At 41.1% G+C, this 22,235-nt stretch overlaps 1 protein-coding gene across 9 annotated transcripts in view; it reads left to right on the plus strand.

The window, feature by feature from the left end:
* The window catches only part of MBNL2 (muscleblind like splicing regulator 2), a 159,614-nt gene that overhangs the window by 106,727 nt on the left and 30,652 nt on the right, over positions 1–22,235 (plus strand). For 5 of the 9 annotated variants that reach the window (XM_043581838.1, XM_043581879.1, XM_043581870.1 and 2 more), the window contains 4 exons: positions 6,412–6,612; positions 9,361–9,624; positions 16,847–16,900; positions 17,576–17,729. In XM_043581838.1, coding sequence (XP_043437773.1) covers positions 6,412–6,612; positions 9,361–9,624; positions 16,847–16,900; positions 17,576–17,729 — 673 coding nt within the window. The remainder of the gene's footprint in view (positions 1–6,411; positions 6,613–9,360; positions 9,625–16,846; positions 16,901–17,575; positions 17,730–22,235) is intronic. The other 4 variants (XM_043581913.1, XM_043581890.1, XM_043581921.1 and 1 more) reach the window with 1 other exon arrangement.

Below are 22,235 nucleotides of genomic sequence, written 5' to 3' on the forward strand. Positions count from 1 at the left end.
GCAGCTATGCTAACCACTATACCACCAATGCAGGATTGATGAAAGAAATGGAAGAAGGCACAAATAAGTAGGAAGATAGCCCATGCTCATGGATTGGAAGAATTGATATTGTTAAAATGTCCATTCTACCCAAAGGGATCTACCAATTCAAATAATCCCTATCAAAATTCCAATGGCATTTTTCACAGAACTAGAACAAATATTCCTAAAATTTATATAGAGTCAAAGAGACTGAATAGCCAAAGACATCTTGGGAAAGAAGAACAAAGCTGGAGGTATCATGCTCTCTGACTTCAAACTATGTCACAAAGCTATAGTAATCAAAACTGTGTAGTATTGGCATAAAAACAGATACATAGATCAATATAACAGAATAGAGAGCCCAGAAACAAACTCACTCACATAGGGTCAACTAATTTGCAATAAAGGAGCCAAGAATATACAATGGGAAAAGTCTCTTCAATAAATGGTGTTGGGAAAACTGGACAGCCACATGGAAAAGAATGAAACTGGACTGCTTTCTTACACCACACACAAAAATTAACTGAAAATGGATTAAAGACCTGAGTGTAAAGTCTGAAACCATTAAGCTCCTTTCCTAAAAGAAAATATAAGTGGTGACATCAGTCTTGGTGATGATTTTCTGGACTTGATAACAAAAGCAAAGACAACAAAAGCAAAAATAAACAAGTGGGACTACTTCAAACTAAAAAGCTTCTGCACTGTAAAAGAAACCAGCCACAGAATGAAAAGGCATCAATGGAATTGGAAAAACAATTTGCAAATCATAGATCCAATAAAGGGCTAATATCCAAACTATATAAAGAACTCATACAACACAATATCAAACAAGCACACAAAATCCTATGCCCATTTAAGAAATGGGCAGAAGATCTGAATAGACATTTTTCCAAAGAAGATATGCAGGTGGCCAACAGGTACATGAAAAGGTGCTCAATATCACTAATCATCAGAGACTTACAAATAAAAAACACTATATTACCTCACATCTATTAAACTGGTATTATCAAAAAGATAAGAGGTACCAAGTTTGGCCAGGATGTGGAGAAAAGGAAATCCATTGCATTGGGAATGTGAAATGGCACAGTCACTATGGAAAACAGTATGGAGGTTCCTCATAAATTTAAAAAATAGAATTACCACATGGTCCATCATTTCCACTTCTGGGTATTTATCCAGAGAAAATGAAAACACTAACTTGGAAAGATATCTGCACGCCTATGTTCATTGCGGCCAAGATATGGAAGCAACTCAAGTGTCCATCAACAGATGAATGGATAATGAAAATGTGATATATATAAACAATGAAATATTATTCAGGCATAAAAAAGAATGAAATCTTGCCATTTGCAACAACATGAGTGGACCACGAGGGCATTATATTATGTTAAGCAAAATAAGTCAGACAGAGAAGAAATACTATATGACTTCACTTGTACATAGAATCTAAAAAACAAAACAAAACAAAACAAAAAACAAGCTCATAGATACAGATAGATTGCTGGTTGCCAGAGGCAGAGGAGAGGAACTGGCAAAATGGGTAAAGGGGGTCAAAAGTACAAACTTCCAGTTATTAGAAAAGAAAGAAATTCGTGAGGATGTACTATTCAGCACGGGGACTACAGCTAAGAATACTGTATTACATAGTTGAAAGTTGCTAAGAGAACAAATCTTAAACGTTCTCATCACAAGAAAAAAATTCTGCAGCTACATATGGCGATGGATGTTAATGACTTACTGTGGCGATCATTTCACAATATATACAAATATCAAATCATTGTGTTGTATACCCTAAACTAATAGAATGTTGTATGTCGGTATTACCTCAATTTAAAAAAAAAAGAAAAGAAAAAGAAGTGGGGGTGGGGGAAGATAGAGATTTAAAAGCCTATACAACCCAGTCCTTGGGGACAAGGTCTTGCATTGAGTATTCTGCCCTCCAGAGATGCTTCTGGAAGTAAAGAGAGGAGGCTTAAGGGATGCCATGTTTTAAGCCTTTCAGTTTGAGTGCCAAATACCTACCCTTTGAAGTGAAAGCTTTCTAAATGTATGAACTCTCACGCTCCTGTTTTAAAAAGTCAATTGACTAAATTTTAGAACCATAAAACACCCCAGGCCACTTAGTCATTACTGCTCAGCACTGATCCTTCCTTGCCACTACAAAATATCAAAGAACGCGTGCTGAATGTGTGTGTGTGTGTGTGTGTGTGTGTGTGTGAGAGAGAGAGAGAGAGAGAGAGAGAGAGAGAGAGAGGATCTTGGAACCTGGATCTACTGGTATAGTGCACTGAACAAGAAGACCAGCGTGTGAAACGCTAAGGAGAGAAAAACACAGGAGCGTGAAGTAAAGAACAGAGGTTAGAAACAGCAAAGCCAGCATTTCAGAAGCCATTTTCTTCCACGAGACTCTGTAGCTCTGGTCTTCTGGCCTCTCTGGCGGTCGCTCGTTCTGAGCGATGCCGGGGACCAAATGGATCCCATCTCAGACAAGCTGGCAGCAGCCGTTCTGCACAGAGCACGGGGCCGACTCCCCCGGGGCTCTAGCTGGTGGTGTGCAGAACGGAATCATCTGGAGATGCCACCTCTCTCTTTTCTCAGCTGCAGCAAAGCACTGAATTCAGACGCGAGGACGCGGTGTCAGCCCGGACTCTACCTGGGGAGTTTTCATTTGAATCCAGGATCTGAGATCCACTCTTCCAGGGCAGCGGCACTGCTGTTCAGAGCAGCCTCACCCTCCCGTCTGGAGAAGGCACCGGCTGACTGTGGGACAGGGCTCCCCGCCAAGGCTCTGGCTTTACACTCAAACACATCAGGGCAGCCGGGTTTTTTTTTCTCTCCTTTTCTGTTTTAAGAAATTACCAAAAAAAAAAAAAAAAAAAAAAAAAAAATCTAGGGAGTGCAGAAGAATGGAAATAGCCCCAGCCTGGGAGTCAGGAGTCCTGAGTGCTTTGCCTCAGCAGCATTGACCTTGGGTGATCTATTGAGTCTATAGTCCGACCTGCTTCCACCTACTGTGATGCCACACTTGCTCCTCACGGATAACGAGAAGGTTCAAGAAGACTGTGTGTGACAGTGCTTTGGAAACAGCGGCTCCTATGTACGCGTAAGGCAGCACTGTCAACAATAATAATGGAGTGCCCGTCTCTGAGAATGACTATAACTATTTTTTTTTACTAATCACCTTCAATCAAAAACACTGTATTAAAAAAAGAGAAAATATCTCATTGAATCTGTCCTATCAACTTTTAACTGTCAGCTTCACATGAAAGAAAATAGGTATTTTCCCCAGCCCATATTTCAAAAAGGAGAAAACATTTGCTATCATTAAATAAGAGTTTATACCTCTATTATTATATCGCCATGCTGATTATATGCCTGTTATAGAATCAGTGGATGATTTTGGGGGGAAAACTTTATTAATACCAATTTTTACTCTACCCATGACACCTGCTATTTGCTGAGTTCTGACCATGGGAAGTGGAGAAGAGGTAGCACTTTGTTCAGCCCAACTTTTCAAGTCAACTGGTTTTACTTCCTTGAGAGAACTAAAGCTCAGAGAGGTTAATTCACTGCCTAGGATAACAGTTCACTGGCAGAGCTCGGGATTTGAATCCAGATCACTCTCAGTCTAAAATTTGTGTTTTTCTTTTGAAATAATACTCTCTCTGAGCTATGTGACAGCTATCATCAGTAAACTGCAACATTCATTTTAAGGTTTTTTTTTTTAATGTTTACTTTTGAGACAGAGAGAGAGAGAGAGAGACAGAGCATGAGCAGGGGAGGGGCAGAGAGAGAGGGAGACACAGAATCTGAAGCAGCCTCCAGGCCTGAGCTGTTAGCACAGAGCCCGACGCAGGGCCTGAACCCACAAACTGTGAGATCACGACCTGAGCCGAAGTTGGACGCTTAACCAACTGCCACCCAGGTGCCCCTGCAACATTCATTTTAGATCATTAAATTAGATGAACAAGTAATTTACATTTTGGAAAGCAAAATTTTTCTGATTTTAATAGATTTATTGATATCCAAAAAGTTTTCAGGAAATGACTTTTGAGGTTCTGACATCCCACCGACAGTCAAGGTACAACCTGTATTTATGTCACCACACTGACCGTGGCTTCAAATGATCCACAAGAGGGAGGGTTGGGAATTCGCTGCTGCAGAAAATGAAAAACGGGCCTGTGGGGGAGGGCTGTTTTCTTTAAATGTTTACTTTGATAATGGTCTCTGTGTTAAATTACACATTCAGTACAAGTGTTTTAATACCTATTTTCACTCTCCATCTATGACAGTGGTCCCCAAACTGGGCCACACATCAGATCACATAGTAAGTTTTTTTAAATGCAAATTTCAGGGTCCCTGCCTAGACCTATCGAGTCTGGCGATATTTCTATTTATGAAATTCCCCTCAGGCATTTCTGATTTAGCTGGTTCTTTGAATCCCTGATCTGTTGTGATTTATGACCTTTCAGAGTTGATTTTTTTTTAATTCTAACATTAGATAGTCATACCATTTAAATCACTTGGCTTTTTTTCAATGGCGCTAACTCATAAAAACTATAGTTACTGAAAACCGCAACTTTCTGTAATTATGGCTCAATGGGTTGAAAATGGAAAACATACACATATAAAATTTGGGAGAAAAAAAATCCTAACTGCCATCTATTTCCCATGTTGAGACCTCATGTTGCAACCCTGTCCCAAAGTGAATTTGATGTCTGAGCCATAAAGATCTAAGAGCTCCTCGTGGGAGGGCTATAACAGCCCTCGCAGGCCATTAGAATCACCTCTCACAGCCCCCAGCCACTTCGCTAAAGACCTCCAGAACCTCTGAGAACTCCTTGAACAAACTATCAGTAATTCACTGTTTTCTAACATGAGCATCCATAAGAGGTATTTTTCCGTTATTGCTGTCAACAAAAAATTTGTTTAATAATAAACATAGATTGTTATTTTTCCCATATGTTCAACAACTCATTCAGAGCCGTAAATAGAAAACAAGAATGTTACTCACAATATATAAATAGAGGGGTAGCGTGACATGGCCGAGAGCACAGTTTGGTTATTAGAAAACTGCATTAACACGTGATTGCAAATATCTGCAAACTGCTCCTAAAAATAAAGAGGGTAAAAGTCACCAACTAGCTAAAAAGCCAACCAACCAATAAAACCGTTCAGGGACAATTTAGTGTAAAATTCATCCTAACAAAAATCTTTAGCGTCTTACACTTTTAACATTGGTTCTAGAAAAGTGAAGCAAACTTTATTGTTCTCTTACATTATTTCCTTTCTGGAAAGCATATTTCTAGGTGGGGCTTTTAAAAATTATTATCCCATAGGGGCGCCTGGGTGGCGCAGTCGGTTAAGCGTCCGACTTCAGCCAGGTCACGATCTCGCGGTCTGTGAGTTCGAGCCTCGCGTCAGGCTCTGGGCTGATGGCTCAGAGCCTGGAGCCTGTTTCCGATTCTGTGTCTCCCTCTCTCTCTGCCCCTCCCCCGTTCATGCTCTGTCTCGCTCTGTCCCAAAAATAAATAAACGTTAAAAAAAAATTAAAAAAAAAATTATTATCCCATCAACCCCCTAGCACAGTTCTTTCTTATCTCTGGACAAGGAGTGTAGCGATGGAGAAGTTTAAATGAAGTACGGTATGCCTTTATCACTGCTGCATTGATTTTAACCTAGGAAACCAAACCAACTTTTAGTGGCCAGTTGAAAAATTGGCCAATTAAAAAGTTCATGTTCTCTCATCCAACCTTTTAGGCAGGGAAGGTTAGATCTAGACACAGTTGAACTGGACCGAGAAACAGCAGGTCCATATGAACACTACATACAGGCTAGTGACGGAATGTGGGAACATGATGCTGAATCAGAGCAAATACAGTCCCAGATAATCCCCAGTTTTTGAGAATGTATGTACTCGATCAACTTGAAAGTCAGGCTCTAATCAAGGTTTTTCTTTCCTCCTGTCCTTTTTTCAGATGCAAGGAGGAGAAATCAAAGATTAGGAGTCAGTTTTCCATAGGTTTACCCCCTTCCTGTTATAACATTCACTGTTTGGAATGATGAGCAATGACAGTGAGAATTATTGTTTTTTCTTGAGAAAACTTTCATAGGAATAAAAATTTAATCCGTTCCCTGTAATTAGGTTTCTATAATGTGCTCGCATGTTTTTGTATGGTTTTAGGAAGAGAGGATATACATGGATATTATTTTTTTAAGCAAAACAAAACAGGCAATCTAATGAACTTTCACAGGCCAGCATCGATTTACGCAAGTAACACAAAGGGTCTTGTGTATGGTGAGTAAGTTTTGCTCAAATGACACTTACTGGTGATTTTTTAAAGTTTTATTCTAAAGAAATCTTTGTCCTGTGTTGTCTTCCTTTAACAGCCCACTTTTCCTGTAGGTCCCGCAATAGGGACAAATACGGCGATTAGCTTTGCTCCTTACTTAGCACCTGTAACCCCTGGAGTTGGGTTAGTCCCAACGGAAATTCTACCCACCACACCCGTTATTGTTCCCGGAAGTCCACCCGTCACTGTCCCGGGCTCAACTGCAACTCAGAAACTTCTCAGGACTGACAAACTGGAGGTACTTCATTATATTTGTGGTTTGAGATGCATCTGGGGTACAAGTGTACTTCTGTGTAAGTGAATGCTTATAAGATATTAATTCAGTCTTGCAAAACAGCCATGCACACGCACACACACACACATTCATCTAAAAGCCATGCATTCGTAATTCTGTGGTTTCAATTTAAAGCAGAGTTATAAAGGAAATTAGTCTGTAGGGAAAGAATTAGTTTAGCACAAACAAAATTCAGCTGTTTGGAATGTGTGTTCAGGGGCAAAATATTTAACAACCAGTGGAACACTGAATCAATCACTGTGTAGGCCATAGAGATGGCTCCTGAAGGCCTCCAGCTGTGCTGGCATTAACCTTTCATGGCTCCTGGAAAGGTCTGAGAATGGTCAAATCAGAAGAATTTGAAACGCCTGGGGACAGGGGTAGGGGTAAGTGGAACTATGACTATTGACCATTTGGTATGATCACATTTCAATATTTTAAGAGCTAATATGGTTATATTGGAACGTTCCAGAATATCAGCCCTGGTTGTACTGTTGGTAAACAGGGGAACTGGAAGCTGGGCGTATTAAGTATTGATTGAGATATTTTCTTTAACTTAAGTTCAAGTGTTCGGTAAAAGTCAAGAAAACACGTTCATATAATTATAGAAGATGATTCTTAAGTCATGAGTCAAGCCAACCCTTACTGGGTAAAATTTCTCCTTAATCAGAGTAAGAGGATTTATCTTAGCTACTATATCCTGTGATATTTAATAGAGCACTTTATGCAGTAGTGTAAAGATTCTGATAGATTTTTTAAAGAGCTCCTTTAATTCCATTACCTATTTAAGTTGTTAGGTGATACATGTATGGTTAGGATGTACACGGTGCTTTACGTTGGATCATTGGAAGATGTTCTTTCAATGTGCATTTGCTTAAATATTTACCCAATCAATCTTGAGGGCAATACAATGTTGCTGCCTGGTATCAGCTTCACTCTGGAGCATATGAATCCCAAAACGAAAAGACTAAAGACCCTAACACTGCTGTTTTGATCTAGCCTGCCCCTGTGAATATAGAACAGACCTTTCATGGTCTAGAAAAGTGTTTGGGGCTCCACCTGCTGGACCCATGGAGTGTTCAGTTCGTGACTGTGTGGTTTAGAAAACAAATTAAATCAGCCGAGTTGGGAACAAATTGTCCTCCCCAACAGGACTGGTAGACAAAGACATAGAAAAATAATTTACAATGACTTTAGCAGGTCTTCATGCAGTTCATTTCAAGCCAGGAATGAAGCCGGCTTGTCCTGCACACGGCGACCCTTGGTAAATGCTTGACGGCTGGTCTGTACCTCTGATGTGGTCTCAGACTGGAGGATTCCATTTAGAGAGGAAGGCTTACTCAGAATTGATGGGAACATCTTAGTAGTTTTTATTTGTACATTTTATGAACTAAAGATCAGAATATTGGCTTATATCCAAAGCAGGAGGAAATGATGAGCAATCTTGCGACTTCTCTGTTTACCCTTCACACCCTCTTGGCCACTGGTCGGTGAAACTGTATTTCCCAAGTAAGTTTGACTGTCACAAAGCTTGACTGTCACATCAGTGACCCTTCATATAACGTCACTGATGGCCGAGATGCCAACCACCGCTTACTGGCTTTGGAATTAGAGCCTAAAAGGAAAATAACTTACAGTTTTACTCGTAGTTCTGTCCTGCTAATGATATTTATAAACCTAAGTGTTATGTCTATAGGTCAGTCATGTCATCTTATATTATCAATATTCAGGGCAGAATCAAGAATGCGCTTTAAATTCTAAAGAAAATTTTCTTTATACAATAAACTCTTGATGCATCAGAATTCTTAGGTGATGGAGCATTTAGGGTAACTAAGGATTAAGGACCAAAAAAGCAATAGCAACAACACATGAGTACTTGGAACTCTCTTCCTCCTTCCCTCCACTTATTTCTTCCCCCTTCTTCCCATATTTCTCTCCTTTTTGTCTTTTCTTTGTTTTTTATCTTCTTCCGGTGCCATCAAAAATAATAATAGAGTGATCTTAAATGCAAGTTTCAACATCTCAGCCTCGATTGTTCTGACTTATGATTATAAGCGTAAGTTATCTTTTTAGAGCCCGGGCGTCCTAGGGGAAAACAGGAGTATTCAGATTCACCCCACCCACTTGCCATCCTCGGAGAAGGAACAAGCTTGTTTCCCCCAATCCCTTCTGGAGTTGTACAGCTGTGACTTGGTGGCTTGACCTGTGAGGAAACTATCCCTCCGTGCAAAAACAAAAAAACCAAAAAACAAAAAAACAACCAAAAAACTATGGCATCCCAGGGTTGTCAGAGTAGGAAAAGATTTGGATGTGCTTACAGATGTCCAAATTAATCTACTATATGTCATTAAACACATATATTATGTCCTAATTATTAGAGATGTATATACACTAGCCCAGGGACAAATGGAGGCTTTGTTGATTTTTGTTATTTTAGCGAAAACTGCGCATTTTGACTTATTTTCTCAACAGAGTCCCACCCCAGCAAAGAGGGCGAAGCAAAACTCAAATTAGTTTGTCAGGGACTCTGGTTACTTGAGCTCTGCACAACAAATTTCTAGTGAAATGGCACGAAAGCCCCCATTAAAAGAAAGGAAAAGCATTTATTCCTTTTTTGTTTTTTTCAACCTAAATGGCTGCGCTCGCAGAGGTAGTTCCCGGCGGCCATCAGCCTCTCTTCTGCATCGTCTGCTTCTCCCCCCTGTGTCCTAGGTATGCAGGGAGTTCCAGCGAGGAAACTGTGCCCGGGGAGAGACCGACTGCCGCTTTGCACACCCCGCAGACAGCACCATGATCGACACAAACGACAACACCGTAACCGTTTGTATGGATTACATAAAGGGGCGTTGCATGAGGGAGAAATGCAAATATTTTCACCCTCCTGCACACTTGCAGGCCAAAATCAAAGCTGCGCAGCACCAAGCCAACCAAGCGGCGGTGGCCGCCCAGGCAGCCGCGGCCGCGGCCACAGTCATGGTAAGTGAGGCGCGCCCGCCGCGCACCTTCCTCCGCCCGGGAGCCCTGGGCGCCGGGCGGCGCTTTCCCCGCGGGATTCAGACGCTCTCCCCCCAAACGATCGGGACCTAGGGAAGGCTGCTATTCCTGCTGCTCCGCTGCCTAAGTTCTGTTGTTGTTTCCCCCCCGTTTTGTTTTGTTTTGTTTTGTTTCCCCCTCCTTCCCTCCTTCAGCACAATAAGTAAATCCCTCGGGCGCAGGGAACCCCGGCGAGGCGTCAGCGCCCCGCCCCGGGGCCCGTCCTGCTGTGAGTCCGGCCTGCGCTGGCCTGGACTCCTCCTGGGAGCGGGTTCCGTGGCCGGCGCCGGCGGGAAGGTGGGCTCCAGAGCTTAGCCGTGGGAAATGCGGCTGAGCGCTGCGCGGCCCTGGGGGCGGGGAGGCTAGCAACAGGTGACCGGTGACGGGCTCTTCCTACTCCTGTTCCCCCCGCCCCACCCCGTCCTTCAAACTATCCCACCCCCCTCCCCCGTAAATGCAATTGTCTGCAGAGCATCCAGTCACGAAACAGATGAAAATGGAGCTGCACTGACTGGTGCTTTAAAAGGGGGGGGGGGGGGGGGGGCGGGTAACACAGCCTGGAGTCCCTGAGTCACTGTACTGTCCCTTAGAGACCAGCTGTCTCTGCCACCTCCTCCTGCTCCTCCTCTCCACTTCCTCCTCACCATCATCATCATCATCATCATCATCATCATGGCTGGGGAGCTGTTACAGCTCCAGACTCTCAGGCCCCACCCCAGACCTTTGGGATCAGAATTCTAATTCTAAAATATGCTCAGGAGGGGTTGTATCCACATTAACAGTTGGCAAGCACCTGCCTGGAACACTGGTTCTCAAACGTGGCTATGTTTTGGAATTACCTGAGGGGTCTTAAAAGATTTCAACACTGGTCCTTTCCCCCAAAGTTTCTTATTTAATTTGTCTGGGTGTGGCCTGGGCGGTGGCCTTTTTTTTTTTTTTTTTTTTTTTGAAACTCTCATGGGATTCTCCTGTGCAGCATGAGAACCATCACACTAGGCTGTAGAAATTTCTAGTTAATTTGTTTTAACATGAGGTCTCCGGCTTATCAGAAGCTCACTTTAATATATGATAGACACTGCGCATTCACTCATTCATTGAAAACATTTAAGTTTTTTTAACGTTTATTTATTTTTGAGAGAGAGAGACAGAGCACAGGCAGAGGAGGGACAGAGAAAGAGAGAGGGAGACACAGAAGCAGGCTCCAGGCTCTGAGCTGTCAGCACAGACAGAGCCCGAGGTCCACGAACCGCGAGATCGTGACCTGAGCCGAAGTCCGACGCTTAACCAACTGAGCCACCCAGGCGCCCCCAAAACATTTAATGAGACCTGCCATGCAGCAGACACTTGCCGGGAGCATACACACATTAAGCGGGCTTCCTTACCCTCAAGGAGCTTGGAGTTTAGTGAGAGCAGCATTCCTTTCCGTGATGGTGGAAATGCATAATGGGTCCCAGCGGGGAACGAAAGACTCGGTGGCCAGTGCTCCCTCGGAAGAGACAGACGGGGCTTCAGAGATGAAAGGTATACTTTAATAAAACAGTATTCTAACTAGCGACTGCCACCTCACACTTGGATAACTGATCAAAATGCAAGCGTAGCTGTTACACGTAAAAAGCTCCTGTTATTCAACATTCTTCCCACAAATGTTTTTAAAGGCCTGGCCCTGTGTGTGCCGGGGATACAGAGAGAAGAGCACAGAGCCTGCCCTCACGTGATGACCGCGTAGGGCGCAGTGCGTGGTCACAGAGACCCTTCCAATCGGATCCTGTTCCCAAGAGGCTTGAGCACTGGTCCTCCATCTCCCACGGTTTCTCCTCAGAGTCTCTGAGGCTTTGGTGCTTTTGCCTCACATCTTCTTAGTCTTATGTCCCCGGACAGAACAGTGATTTTTCTGAATGTGTGAGTTTCTATATATATATGCACAGGTGTATGCAACCACAAGAGAGAGAGTCTGTCGTACAATATAGAGAAATTCTCCCTCTCTTTTGTTCTAGTAAAAGAGCAGTTTGCAAAACTGATTGTAATTGGGAACCGAATGGGGGTGGGCGTGGGGAGGAGAGTAAATTGGTTACTTGATGCTGATGGAAAAGGAACTCTTCTAGTGAGCAAGTGAGGTCTTTTCTACCTTTCTCCTATGTGGAATCTGTCTTCCCATCCTCTTAGTGAAGATCTCATCCTATAAGAAGTGAAAGCCTGGGTGGCTCAGACAGTTAAGCATCCGACTCTTGATTTCAGCTCAGGTCATGACCTCATGGTTTGTGGGATCGAGCCCCACTTAGGGCTTGGGATGGCAGTGCGAAGCCTGCCTGGGATTTTCTCTCTCCCAATCTCTCTCTTTCTGCCCCCTCCTGTCTCTCAAAAATAAATAAAAAACTTAAAAAAAAAAAAAAAAGAAGTAAAACTGTTTTCGTTGCAATCATTGTTTTAGGCCGGCCCCAATTTATCCTAACCGGTGTATTGACAGTTAGGCCCAAAGAACACATTTTTTCCTCTGAGGACTGCAGTTGCAGGAGACAAAAAGCCAACCGAAGTAGCTGAAATAAAAACTTTGGACTTCGTGTGGTGCCCTTGAAAGGGAGTAGAAGTAAAACAGAGATCAGGATGCCTGCATCCAGAAACTAGAAAAACAGTAGGTCTCTCTTTTTTTTCTCTTTTCTGCCTCTCTTGGTGTATCAACTCTGTTTTCTAAGACCAAGTTCTCCAATGCAACATTGACCACGGCCAGACACCTATAGGGATACATTCTTATGTCTTTCGACAAGAGAGAAAACAGTATCTACTACAGCAGTTCTAATTAGAAAAACTAAAAAAGCAATGAAAGGTCATTTTGGGGGCTGTCTTCATGGTTAGAGTACGAGCGTGCTATGATTGGCTCAGCCTGGGTCACAACAGCCATCTCTGACCACTGGGGTAGGCGACGAGGTTCTGGGAATATGAAAAAATTAGTCCCTCTATCTCAAATACCTGTTGATACAACAAGCCACTGGTAGTAATAGTGACCTTAGGGCTAAGTCCTGAATTTATCTGAGCCTTGATTGTATCTGGCTGTTTATTAGAAGCAGCAATTGTAATGTCCACTATCTATCTATCTATCTATACTTCAGTCACTGAGGGAACAATGCAGCCACTCTATGTCAATGGTAGGTGACTTGGGTTGGTGGGGATAAGAGAAGAAATAGGCATTTACACAAACACGTCCTTCCTCAGCTTGATATTTTAAAGTCAAGACTCCTTCTCTGTGTGCACTTCCGCGTGCCCTTCTGCGCATTTTCACATCACACTTACCAAGATGCATAGAGGTATTGCAGTGGATGTCAGTATATGTAGTTACCGTATTTTCCCAGATAGTTATACTGTACCCAAATTTGGAGTTCTGATATTTCAGGGGATCTTGCAACATCGTCAAAGACAAGCCAAAGGAATGTAGTTTCAGAAGAAAAGCCAGCTTCTTTCTGACAATGACATGAAAATTATTGAGTCTGTCATGTCTTTTTAGTTGAAGTGAGAGGCTCATGTGAACCCACTGAGATGCAGTTGGGTAAAGTCAAAGTATTCTTACTCTAGGAACAAGATTGCCCAACACACGGGAAAAAAAACCCTCTTATTTTATTTCCTTACTTAAAAGAACAAATGAGAGTGATGACTGCAGTCAGAAGATCTTAATATTCCATTCACCTGGGCTCCATATCTGAACACAAAGAATTTCTGTAATGCAATTTGTATTATTGTCCAGGGATTTCCCCTTCTTTTGATTAATTGGACCCTGAAACACATTTAAAGCTTTGATTCCAGAAAAGGAGACATTTATTTCCTTTAGAGCCTTATTCTTTCATAATACGTCTTAAAACGTGGGCCTCATCCTCACCAGAATTTTTTTAAATGTGAAAACAAGGCAGACAGAGCGTCTCTCTGGTAATTTTCACACAAAGGGTATGTGATCTTTAAGCAAGCCGTCTTTCTTCACAATCCAACAACATGGGGCTACATGGGAGAGTCCTGTTTTGTGAAAGGAAACGGGGCCAGCTGCCGTCAGCTAGATAAGCTTCAACCGTCCAAGAAAACATGTATAGGCACTTTGAATTCCATCCTATTTGTCTACATCCCTTTCTTCCACAAGAAGGCAGCAGCTCTGATTATTGTCACTGGGGTTTTCTGACTCCTCAGAGTTGGTCTTCACCCACAATGCCTGGCACGGGCCCTTGGTTTGTGTGCCTTGACTCGCGGTTGAGTTGTTCTTTGATCCAGAGAAGGAAATATCTGGCTGGATGTACACAAACCTGCAGGTGGTCCAGAAAGGGCAGAGGGTCCAAAACGTTGTTGAGGCCAGCAGGAATGGATGCCAAGTGTCCGGCACATAGTAGAGGCCCAAATAAAGAACTTCTTTCTCTGCTTAGGTACCTAAGGAAGCTTCTAAGACCAGCCATGTTTGGTGATCTCTAAAGTCTAGTCTAAGCCTGAAGACCTTTCAATGTAGGTAAACATATGACAGCAGTCAAGTCATTCTTCTACCGCAGAGTATCTCTGTGTTACAAAGCCATACTATAACGTGGTTATTAATCCATACAGATTTTTTTAAGCTTTATTCTACGCATGTGCTTCAAAGCATGAGGTATGCAAGATACTAATATGTATGCCCAACCTTTGAAAACTTACTGTTTCCTTGGCAAGACATGATATGGGGCGCCTGGGTGGCTCAGTCGGTTAAGCGTCCGACTTTTGACTTTGGCTCAGGTCACGGTCTCACGGTTCGTGAGTTGGAACCCCACATCGGGCTCTGCGCTGACAGTGCAGAGCCTGTCTGGGAGATGTTTTATTTATTTATAAATAAATATAAACTTTAAAAAAAAAGGAAAAGACACAATATTTGTGTCTAGGAAAGATAACTCACAGTATGCAGTGGGAGAAAAGGAGATGCTGGCCAGCTCAGTTTAGAGCTCTCAGTGTCCTCACATTCCTAGGTTCTTCTGATTTCTGTGGACATGAACTTTCATCAGTCTAAGATCAGAAAAAAAAGAGCATTAACCTTCCAGGTGAGGATCCTAGGGAGACATGTTTACTATTTCTTCTTCTACTTGGAGACGTCATTGAATGATGCTTTGTTCAATCAAAATTTCATTCATAAATGCCATCCTTTGGAGACATGATCACTCTTCCAGTTAGCATAGCAGACAAAATCAGCCCAACAGTAGACCTGCTTTGGAACTCCCAAGGACTGGAAAAGGGAAGAGAAGAACTGAGTCCAGAACGTTGAGACCAAACTGATTCTGAGTTTGTGTTCTCGGTGCACGTTGTGAGAACGGGCTGTGCAGCCTTATACAGTTAGCACAGACGAATTTAAGCTTAAAGAAATGCATTATCAAGCAGTGTCAAGACTCTGCAGCAACCGAAGATCTTAAATAATGTGGTGTCATGGAAGTTACATAATGGGGAACTTCCGTCTGAAGAAAGAATATCCAGTACAAAGAAGGTTTCTCATTGTGAGGCTCTCTGGGTTTTAAAAATGTTGTAATTCTACTTCCAGAACACTCATTTTATATTATTTGATGGCCTCTATTAAGACTGCCTTCCCAAACATTTCTCTGTTGGACATTCTGAATCTCTTCTCTGCCTTCAATCCTTTCCTCACCCACTTTCTGTCTACCTTGCCCGTCTTTACCTCCTGGCACCTCTATACTTTTGATCTCGAATCATCAAATGATGATGAAAAGACCTCTATCTGCAGAGGAAAATGTCATTAACTGTTTCCCATTTTGAGAGTTTAGTAGTACCTCATATTATTGCAAATGCCATGGTTCCAGCTCAGAACTTTAGAATATCACGTTTTGTATTGATTACACAAACCTTAGGGATTTACCTATTGTGCTACCCATTGAAAAAGGGGTATTTCATTTTTTATTTGCATTGGAGCTACTCCTTTTATTTTATTTTTATTTTCACAGAATTCCATCATAGAATTTTCCATTTTTTACAGCAATGATCCAGGAATAGGAACATTTTTTCACCGTGGTCTAAATCGATCAATATTTGTTATTATTTCAGCTGCTTAAATGAGACAGTCTGCCCCCAAATATGGTTATAAGTTAAAAATATAATTTTACATCTAATATTTCAAGCAGTCCTTGGCTATTTTTTTTTTTAGCTGTTTGCTCTTTTTAGCTGTTGTAACTTGTTCTAGCCACGAGTTCCACTTCTAATTAACTGGGTTGGTCACTGATTATAGCTGAAATTACAAATAGAATTATTAAATAGAGATTATTCTGATACCTGAGAACACTAAATACCTTTTTAAAGGGTATTTTCTTAGCATAATCCGGTAAGTTGTTTGAGATAAATTGAATTATAATTTCAAATGTAGTGGAAAACACAGAATGGATGATAAGTTAGTCATTAGAAACAGTACAATGGGATGAGAGTGGGAAATTTGAGAAACTTACTATTCAAATTCAAAACTTGTTAAGTTTGGAACCTTATTTTGTGTTGCCAGATCCATGCTAGCAGAGTGAAGAGAAGAATTGAGACAATTATCCACATGATTCAGACAAAAAATTAAGATCCAAACCCAAACAGTTTTGCCCAAATAATCTTGCGTTTGAATATTTTTTTGCCTGAATTTTTTGTCTCAGTTTGCCACTTCATTTTGTTAGGCTAGATCTTCATTAACAATTATTTTTCTGAACGTTAAAGGCAATATCTTTTTTTCACTTGGATCTTCCACTTAGTACATTCGTTATTTTACGTTTGAAAACTAACTTATCAGAAGTTCATCAATCCTATGGCCCTTGAAAGTTTTGCATTTTTTTTCTGAAGCAATATAAAAAATGCTTATGGTGTGTATGCAAGCTGCTGTTTTAATTAACTTTCCTGAATTTCAAACATCTATATTTTACTCTCTTATATGCTTTTAACTAAGGTATAGTAGATGCATTTTTGCTTCAATACTAATTTAAGGTGTAATATTCATTTCTTTAGAGAACATTTTTGTTGTTGTGCATGCCTAGTGTTTTGTACGTTGTATATTGCATTCAGAATATTTTTTTCCTTCTCACCTATCCACAATGCAATGCCGTTCCCATGATGCACCTCTGCTTGCTGTTTACCTGTATGTTAATTCGCTTGAATCCCATTGGCCCACTGCCATCATGTGCTCGCTGCCTGTTATTAAAAGACTCAGTCGACTGCCAAAGCAATGAAGCGACCTCTCGAAGCATCTGTAGACCTGGTACTTTGACCTTTCACCTTTCGCTTTGCATGTAGCTTTTCAGAGAACCATCTGAGATTTGTATTACTTGTAAAAATTGGTTGCAAATGATCATTATTATTAATTAATGGAAAAAAAATAAGGTGTTTAGCCATCTCATTTTCATACGTAATATGTGAAATAAATTAATCCTAACAAATTTTAATACCTTTTCCAAAAGAGTGAAGCAAATTTAAATTACTTGCCTCGGAAAAATGCGCATTATAATTCTTATTAACCTTTAAATCCAAGAAATTGCCGTTAAGTTAACGAAGAGAATAGGTATTAATAATAACACAAATGCTTCTTTCCCCCCTTAGAATAGTTTAACTCGTTTTAAAAGCTGAAGTCATTTTTTATTTTTTTATTATTATTATTTATTTATTTATTTATTTATTTATTTATTTTGGTGTTGCTTGATAGTTTTTCTTTTCCTTAGTTGAGATGCTACCGTTTTGGGTTACAGAAATCATGCTTCCGCTCTCAATAACAAATTCTCACTCATTCGACATTGCCGCTGTTTAAATTAAGGTGCATGGCAGAGGCATCTCCTTAGCTGTCATTTTGAAAGAGAATGTTGGACTTGATGATCTCTGTGGACACGGAAGGTGTGGTTACTTTGAGTTATACATGTCCTATCCGATTCTTTCCTCATAGGCCTTTCCCCCCGGTGCTCTTCATCCTTTACCAAAGAGACAAGCACTTGAAAAAAACAACGGTGCCAGCACGGTGTTCAATCCCAGCGTGCTGCACTACCAGCAGGCTCTCACCAGCGCCCAGCTGCAGCAACACACGGCGTTTATTCCAACAGGTACGTGCCCTGACAGCTCCAAGTCCCGTGTCCGTGTGCCCTTCCGGTCATGTGCTTTCTCCTCATCCCTCAAAGCTGTTCGGTGGCATCTAGTTTGCTTGTAAAGGTACAGTCAGTACAGCCTTAAGCTCATCATTGTCCTAGCTAGCTAGATACGTTTACTTTGCTTGGATGATAGCGAAAGACTGTCAGGTTTCTAAAGCCAAATATTTTAGAGAGTTGAGTGACAGACTGAACCCATGAGACGCAAAGAGTGGTCAGTTAGGCCTCTTGGTTTCTTGTATCTGCACATGCTGTGTAAAATTGTTTATGTCAGTAGGGCCTTTTTTTGTGTGACAGTTCAGATTTGTCATTAACCCTGAATGACCTAAAAATAGCAATTCCAGTAAATACTAACCTTTTTTTTTCCCTATTCCTATTCAGAGCACTAAACAAAAAACCAAGGCTGTTCAAATTAAAGTGATCTTCTTCTCATATTTTACATCCATTCTCTCTCTTTCTCCATCGCTCTCAGCTTCACCAAGTGCACAAATAGATAGGGCTCTTACTCGCAGTTTCTGAGCCAATGCCTGATAGTCTTAGCTGCTCAGGTCCATTAACTGTATCATTCCACTAAAAGATGAATTCTATTAATCACAAATCTCGAAGTTAAAAGGATTCTTAGTGATCTCCTCATCCAGTCGATCGTTTTACAGATGAGAAAACTGAGGCCCCCTAAATGTGAGGTGACTTCCCAAGGTGGCACAGCTAATGAGACAAGGACCCAGCACCTAGTTTCCCCGTGACCGGTCCGACGTACCGGGACATGACACCACCCGGCTTCTGTATGTGGAGTCACAGAGTTCTCCCTTACAGTTCAGCAGACATAAAACATCAGATAAAAGTGAAGAAGCAGAAGTGCAAAGCATGTCAACCCTCCTCCCTTTTGTACCCACCTCCCTGACCCCAGACCCACACACACCATATACGAACACAAAGTCATCATATATTGACCATGGTATTGACTTTTTAGTCTGTGTTAGAAGCAGGGATAATGTCCTCAAGATAAATAAAGTTTCCTCCTACTGTTTAAAAAAAAAAAAAAGCAAAGAAGAAGAATCAGAGAGTAACTTAGGCTTTTGTGAGAAGATGGTCCACTGAGTTCTTAGTTCGGAAGTCAAAATTTTCATCCCATGATAGTGACTGGAAGGTAAATATAGATGAACAACAGTTTTTTTTTTTTTTAATTTTTTTTTCAACGTTTATTTATTTTTGGGACAGAGAGAGACAGAGCATGACAGGGGGAGGGGCAGAGAGAGAGGGAGACACAGAATCGGAAACAGGCTCCAGGCTCCGAGCCATCAGCCCAGAGCCATCAGCCCAGAGCCTGACGCGGGGCTCGAACTCACGGACCGCGAGATCATGACCTGGCTGAAGTCGGACGCTTAACCGACTGCGCCACCCAGGCACCCCAACAACAGTTTTATCCAAAAGAGCTTGTTGGTCCTAATCCACATGGTTGGACTTTTTGGGTTTATTTTCCATTTCTTTAAATCCTGTCACATATCAGGAATTAACGTGGAAGGGAGTAGAATCACTATTTCTGTGGTATTCTTTGTGTAAAAGTTACACTTTGAAATGAATTGTCAACCTTTTAACAATATTTATTACAGTAAAGATATAAGTTATGTGAGGAAAATGGTTCTTAGTGTTTAGTTTTCCTATTTTACTTCCGCTTTTCTCTTAAGTAGATTCATAGACCTGTGGAGTGAGTTTCTATATCAGTACTTATTGGGACTTATTGTACTTAAGGTTCTATCACAACCTTAACTAGTGACATTTCAGTGCAGGGATAGCACAGCAGGACTTGTCATTGTAATCCACTAGATATAACATGTTTGTAAAATAATAACTAGTAGGTAAACTTACCTCGAGGTCTCATAGGATTTCTAGAAGCATCTTATTTTATAGACCTCGTCACTAGATATTTGAAGAGAAAAAAATCAGGGAAGAATGTACAGAGGGGTAAAACATAAAAGGACAAGTCTGTTTCTGGAGACTGGGTAATAATTTCAGAACAATTTCCTGAGAATGCCTTTGAAACCCTGGAACTTAGTCGTGTAAAAATGTGAAGGCCTCTTAACTCGTATTTAACACTTCAATCCAATAATGACTGCTCTATTAAATCACTGAAAGAACCCTCACTTAAAAACGTTTCACCTGGAAACCATTTAAAGACTTCCAAAGCAAGAATGGATAACATCCTTTATGCAGTGACCTGATTATTGCTGATGAAATGATTGTATCGAGGAGCGATAGGCCGTACTGGTTGCTGTGCTTGAGTACTTCTGCCCCCTGCTGGATTGTTTAAAAATTGTCCGTGTGTCCGGCAACCCTCAATTGTGTGCACTTTGGGAGCCGAAAAGTGGGTCCTAGCCCACTTAATTCTGTGAATTACAAGTGTTTCCATCTGTAACATGATATCAATATCATAGTGAACAACCATGTGGCTCTCGTGCTCTGAAATGGTATATCAACTTCTAAGAAGTTTTCACATGTTTTTCTTAAATGATGAAAGAGAAAATAATTTTCTCAAAAGGCAGTTAGTGTAATCTTTCCCCCACTTAAACCCAGAACAGAAATTTTAGTGTTTATCTTGGCTCTAGCTTTTATTTCAGGCTTTCTTTCTCATAAACCACATTTTCAACTTAATTTTAAAATGGTAATGATAATGATCATTGTTAATCACTGTTGTCTTAAACGTCTGCAAATTAAGTGATGATGTTCAAAAATAAGTTTTGTAACTTGGCAGATGGGTGGGCCCATTATTTTTAACATGACAGATTTTGATTTTTCTATAAATACTTTATATTAATATCGATCCTATATGAAACAAAAAGCATTTCGTGTTCTCCTGGAGGCCACCCTTTACCGAAAAGTCATTCATAGTGGAATTTTGGGGGTTGTTTTTTTTTAAGATCCCTAACTTTTATTTCTTTTTTTTTTCCCCACTGAGGTATCATTGACATGGAACACTCTATCAGTTTCAGGTGTACAGCATAATGATCTGATATTTGTATACACTGTGAAATGATCACCACAGTATGTCTACCTACCATCTGTCACCCATAGTGAAGTTTTTGATATGTTACTAGAACTCTCCCAATGACACAGTATGAATTTGGATTTTAGGAATTCTTCCTCCAGACTGTGGAGATAGTAATGTAAAATATCATGCAAAATATGGGATTCCTCTCCCAAACCATGCTAACATAATTATCACCTTGGTTGGTGCCCTAGCACGTTTGTGGTGGGTAGGACTTTTCCTTTTCTCCCTTTTTTTTTTTTTTGATAGGGATTATTTTAATCTAGGAGTTATACTTTTTCTTTGCTATGTTAGGAAAGCAGCAAAAACCACACACACTTACAAAAATAGCAGGGTAATAATTCTTGGCATTTCTCTGACAGGTTTATTCTGAGTTACTCTAAGTGTTCTTATAGGCATTTTCTCATTATTCTTCAAGATCATTCTGGCAGCAGCAGGCGTAATTATTGGCATTTTGCAGATGGAAAAACCGAGGCTGTGTCTATGCTGCAAAGTGGAAAATATAATTAATGGAAATATCCAGAGAACCCTAACTCACAGATTCTAGAGTTGGAATATTTCTGCAACCAAAGCAGAGAATAGTTGAGAAGTCTTTGTTGAGAGAGTTAGTGCCTTAGTGAAATGCCTCAGCCGGTCAGAACAAAACGACCCACCGACTCTTTCCTTGATGTATTTCATTGTACTGGATGTACAGAATAACCAGAACAAGGAAAAGTGTTAGCACAAATATTGCCTAATGATCAGAAACCATAATGTTATGTAAGGTTATCACACACCTTGGTGAAAGATTGTCAGCATTCAGTGGAAACTGTATCTGTACCACCACAGCAGAATCTATTTGTCCCACTTAATTCAGTTCTTGAACACATAGTAAGTTCTGGGTTCCAGATCCAGTAATGAGAATACAACGAAGAGGCAAAAATCAATACAATGCAGAGCGTTAAGGGCCCCTTGGGGCATGAGCAAAGCTATTTGAGAGGGCAGCAAGAGGCAATGCATTAGGGCCATCAGCATGTGCAGTGGGTGGTGGTGACAAAGGATCCTGAGAAGGAAAGAATTCTCCAAAGGTGAAGAAATTTGCTTAGGACTTTGAAAGGAACGTTTTCCCAGCGGAGGAAGAGCATCCCAGGCAGGGGAGACAGCCTAGGTTGGGGAGAGCATATTCGAGGAAGAGCAAGTTATCCGTTTTAGCTGCAGCATAAAGTATTTGAGGGGCAGGAGGAGGGTGCAAGAGCGGAAAAGAAGATGAGAACCAGAATCTGGCACTGAGTAAGACAGCCACGCAGAGCAAAAGCTATTTGTTTCCAATATTCATATCGTTTGCAGAGCACACAGAGAGAAAGAGAGGCTCATGAAATTAATTTGGTTGAGCATTTCAACCACATCCTGAACTGAAGCTGAAGTGACACATTCGATCCCGG

Source organism: Prionailurus bengalensis, chromosome A1, assembly GCF_016509475.1.
Source record: "Prionailurus bengalensis isolate Pbe53 chromosome A1, Fcat_Pben_1.1_paternal_pri, whole genome shotgun sequence".
Lineage (NCBI taxonomy): Eukaryota > Metazoa > Chordata > Mammalia > Carnivora > Felidae > Prionailurus > Prionailurus bengalensis.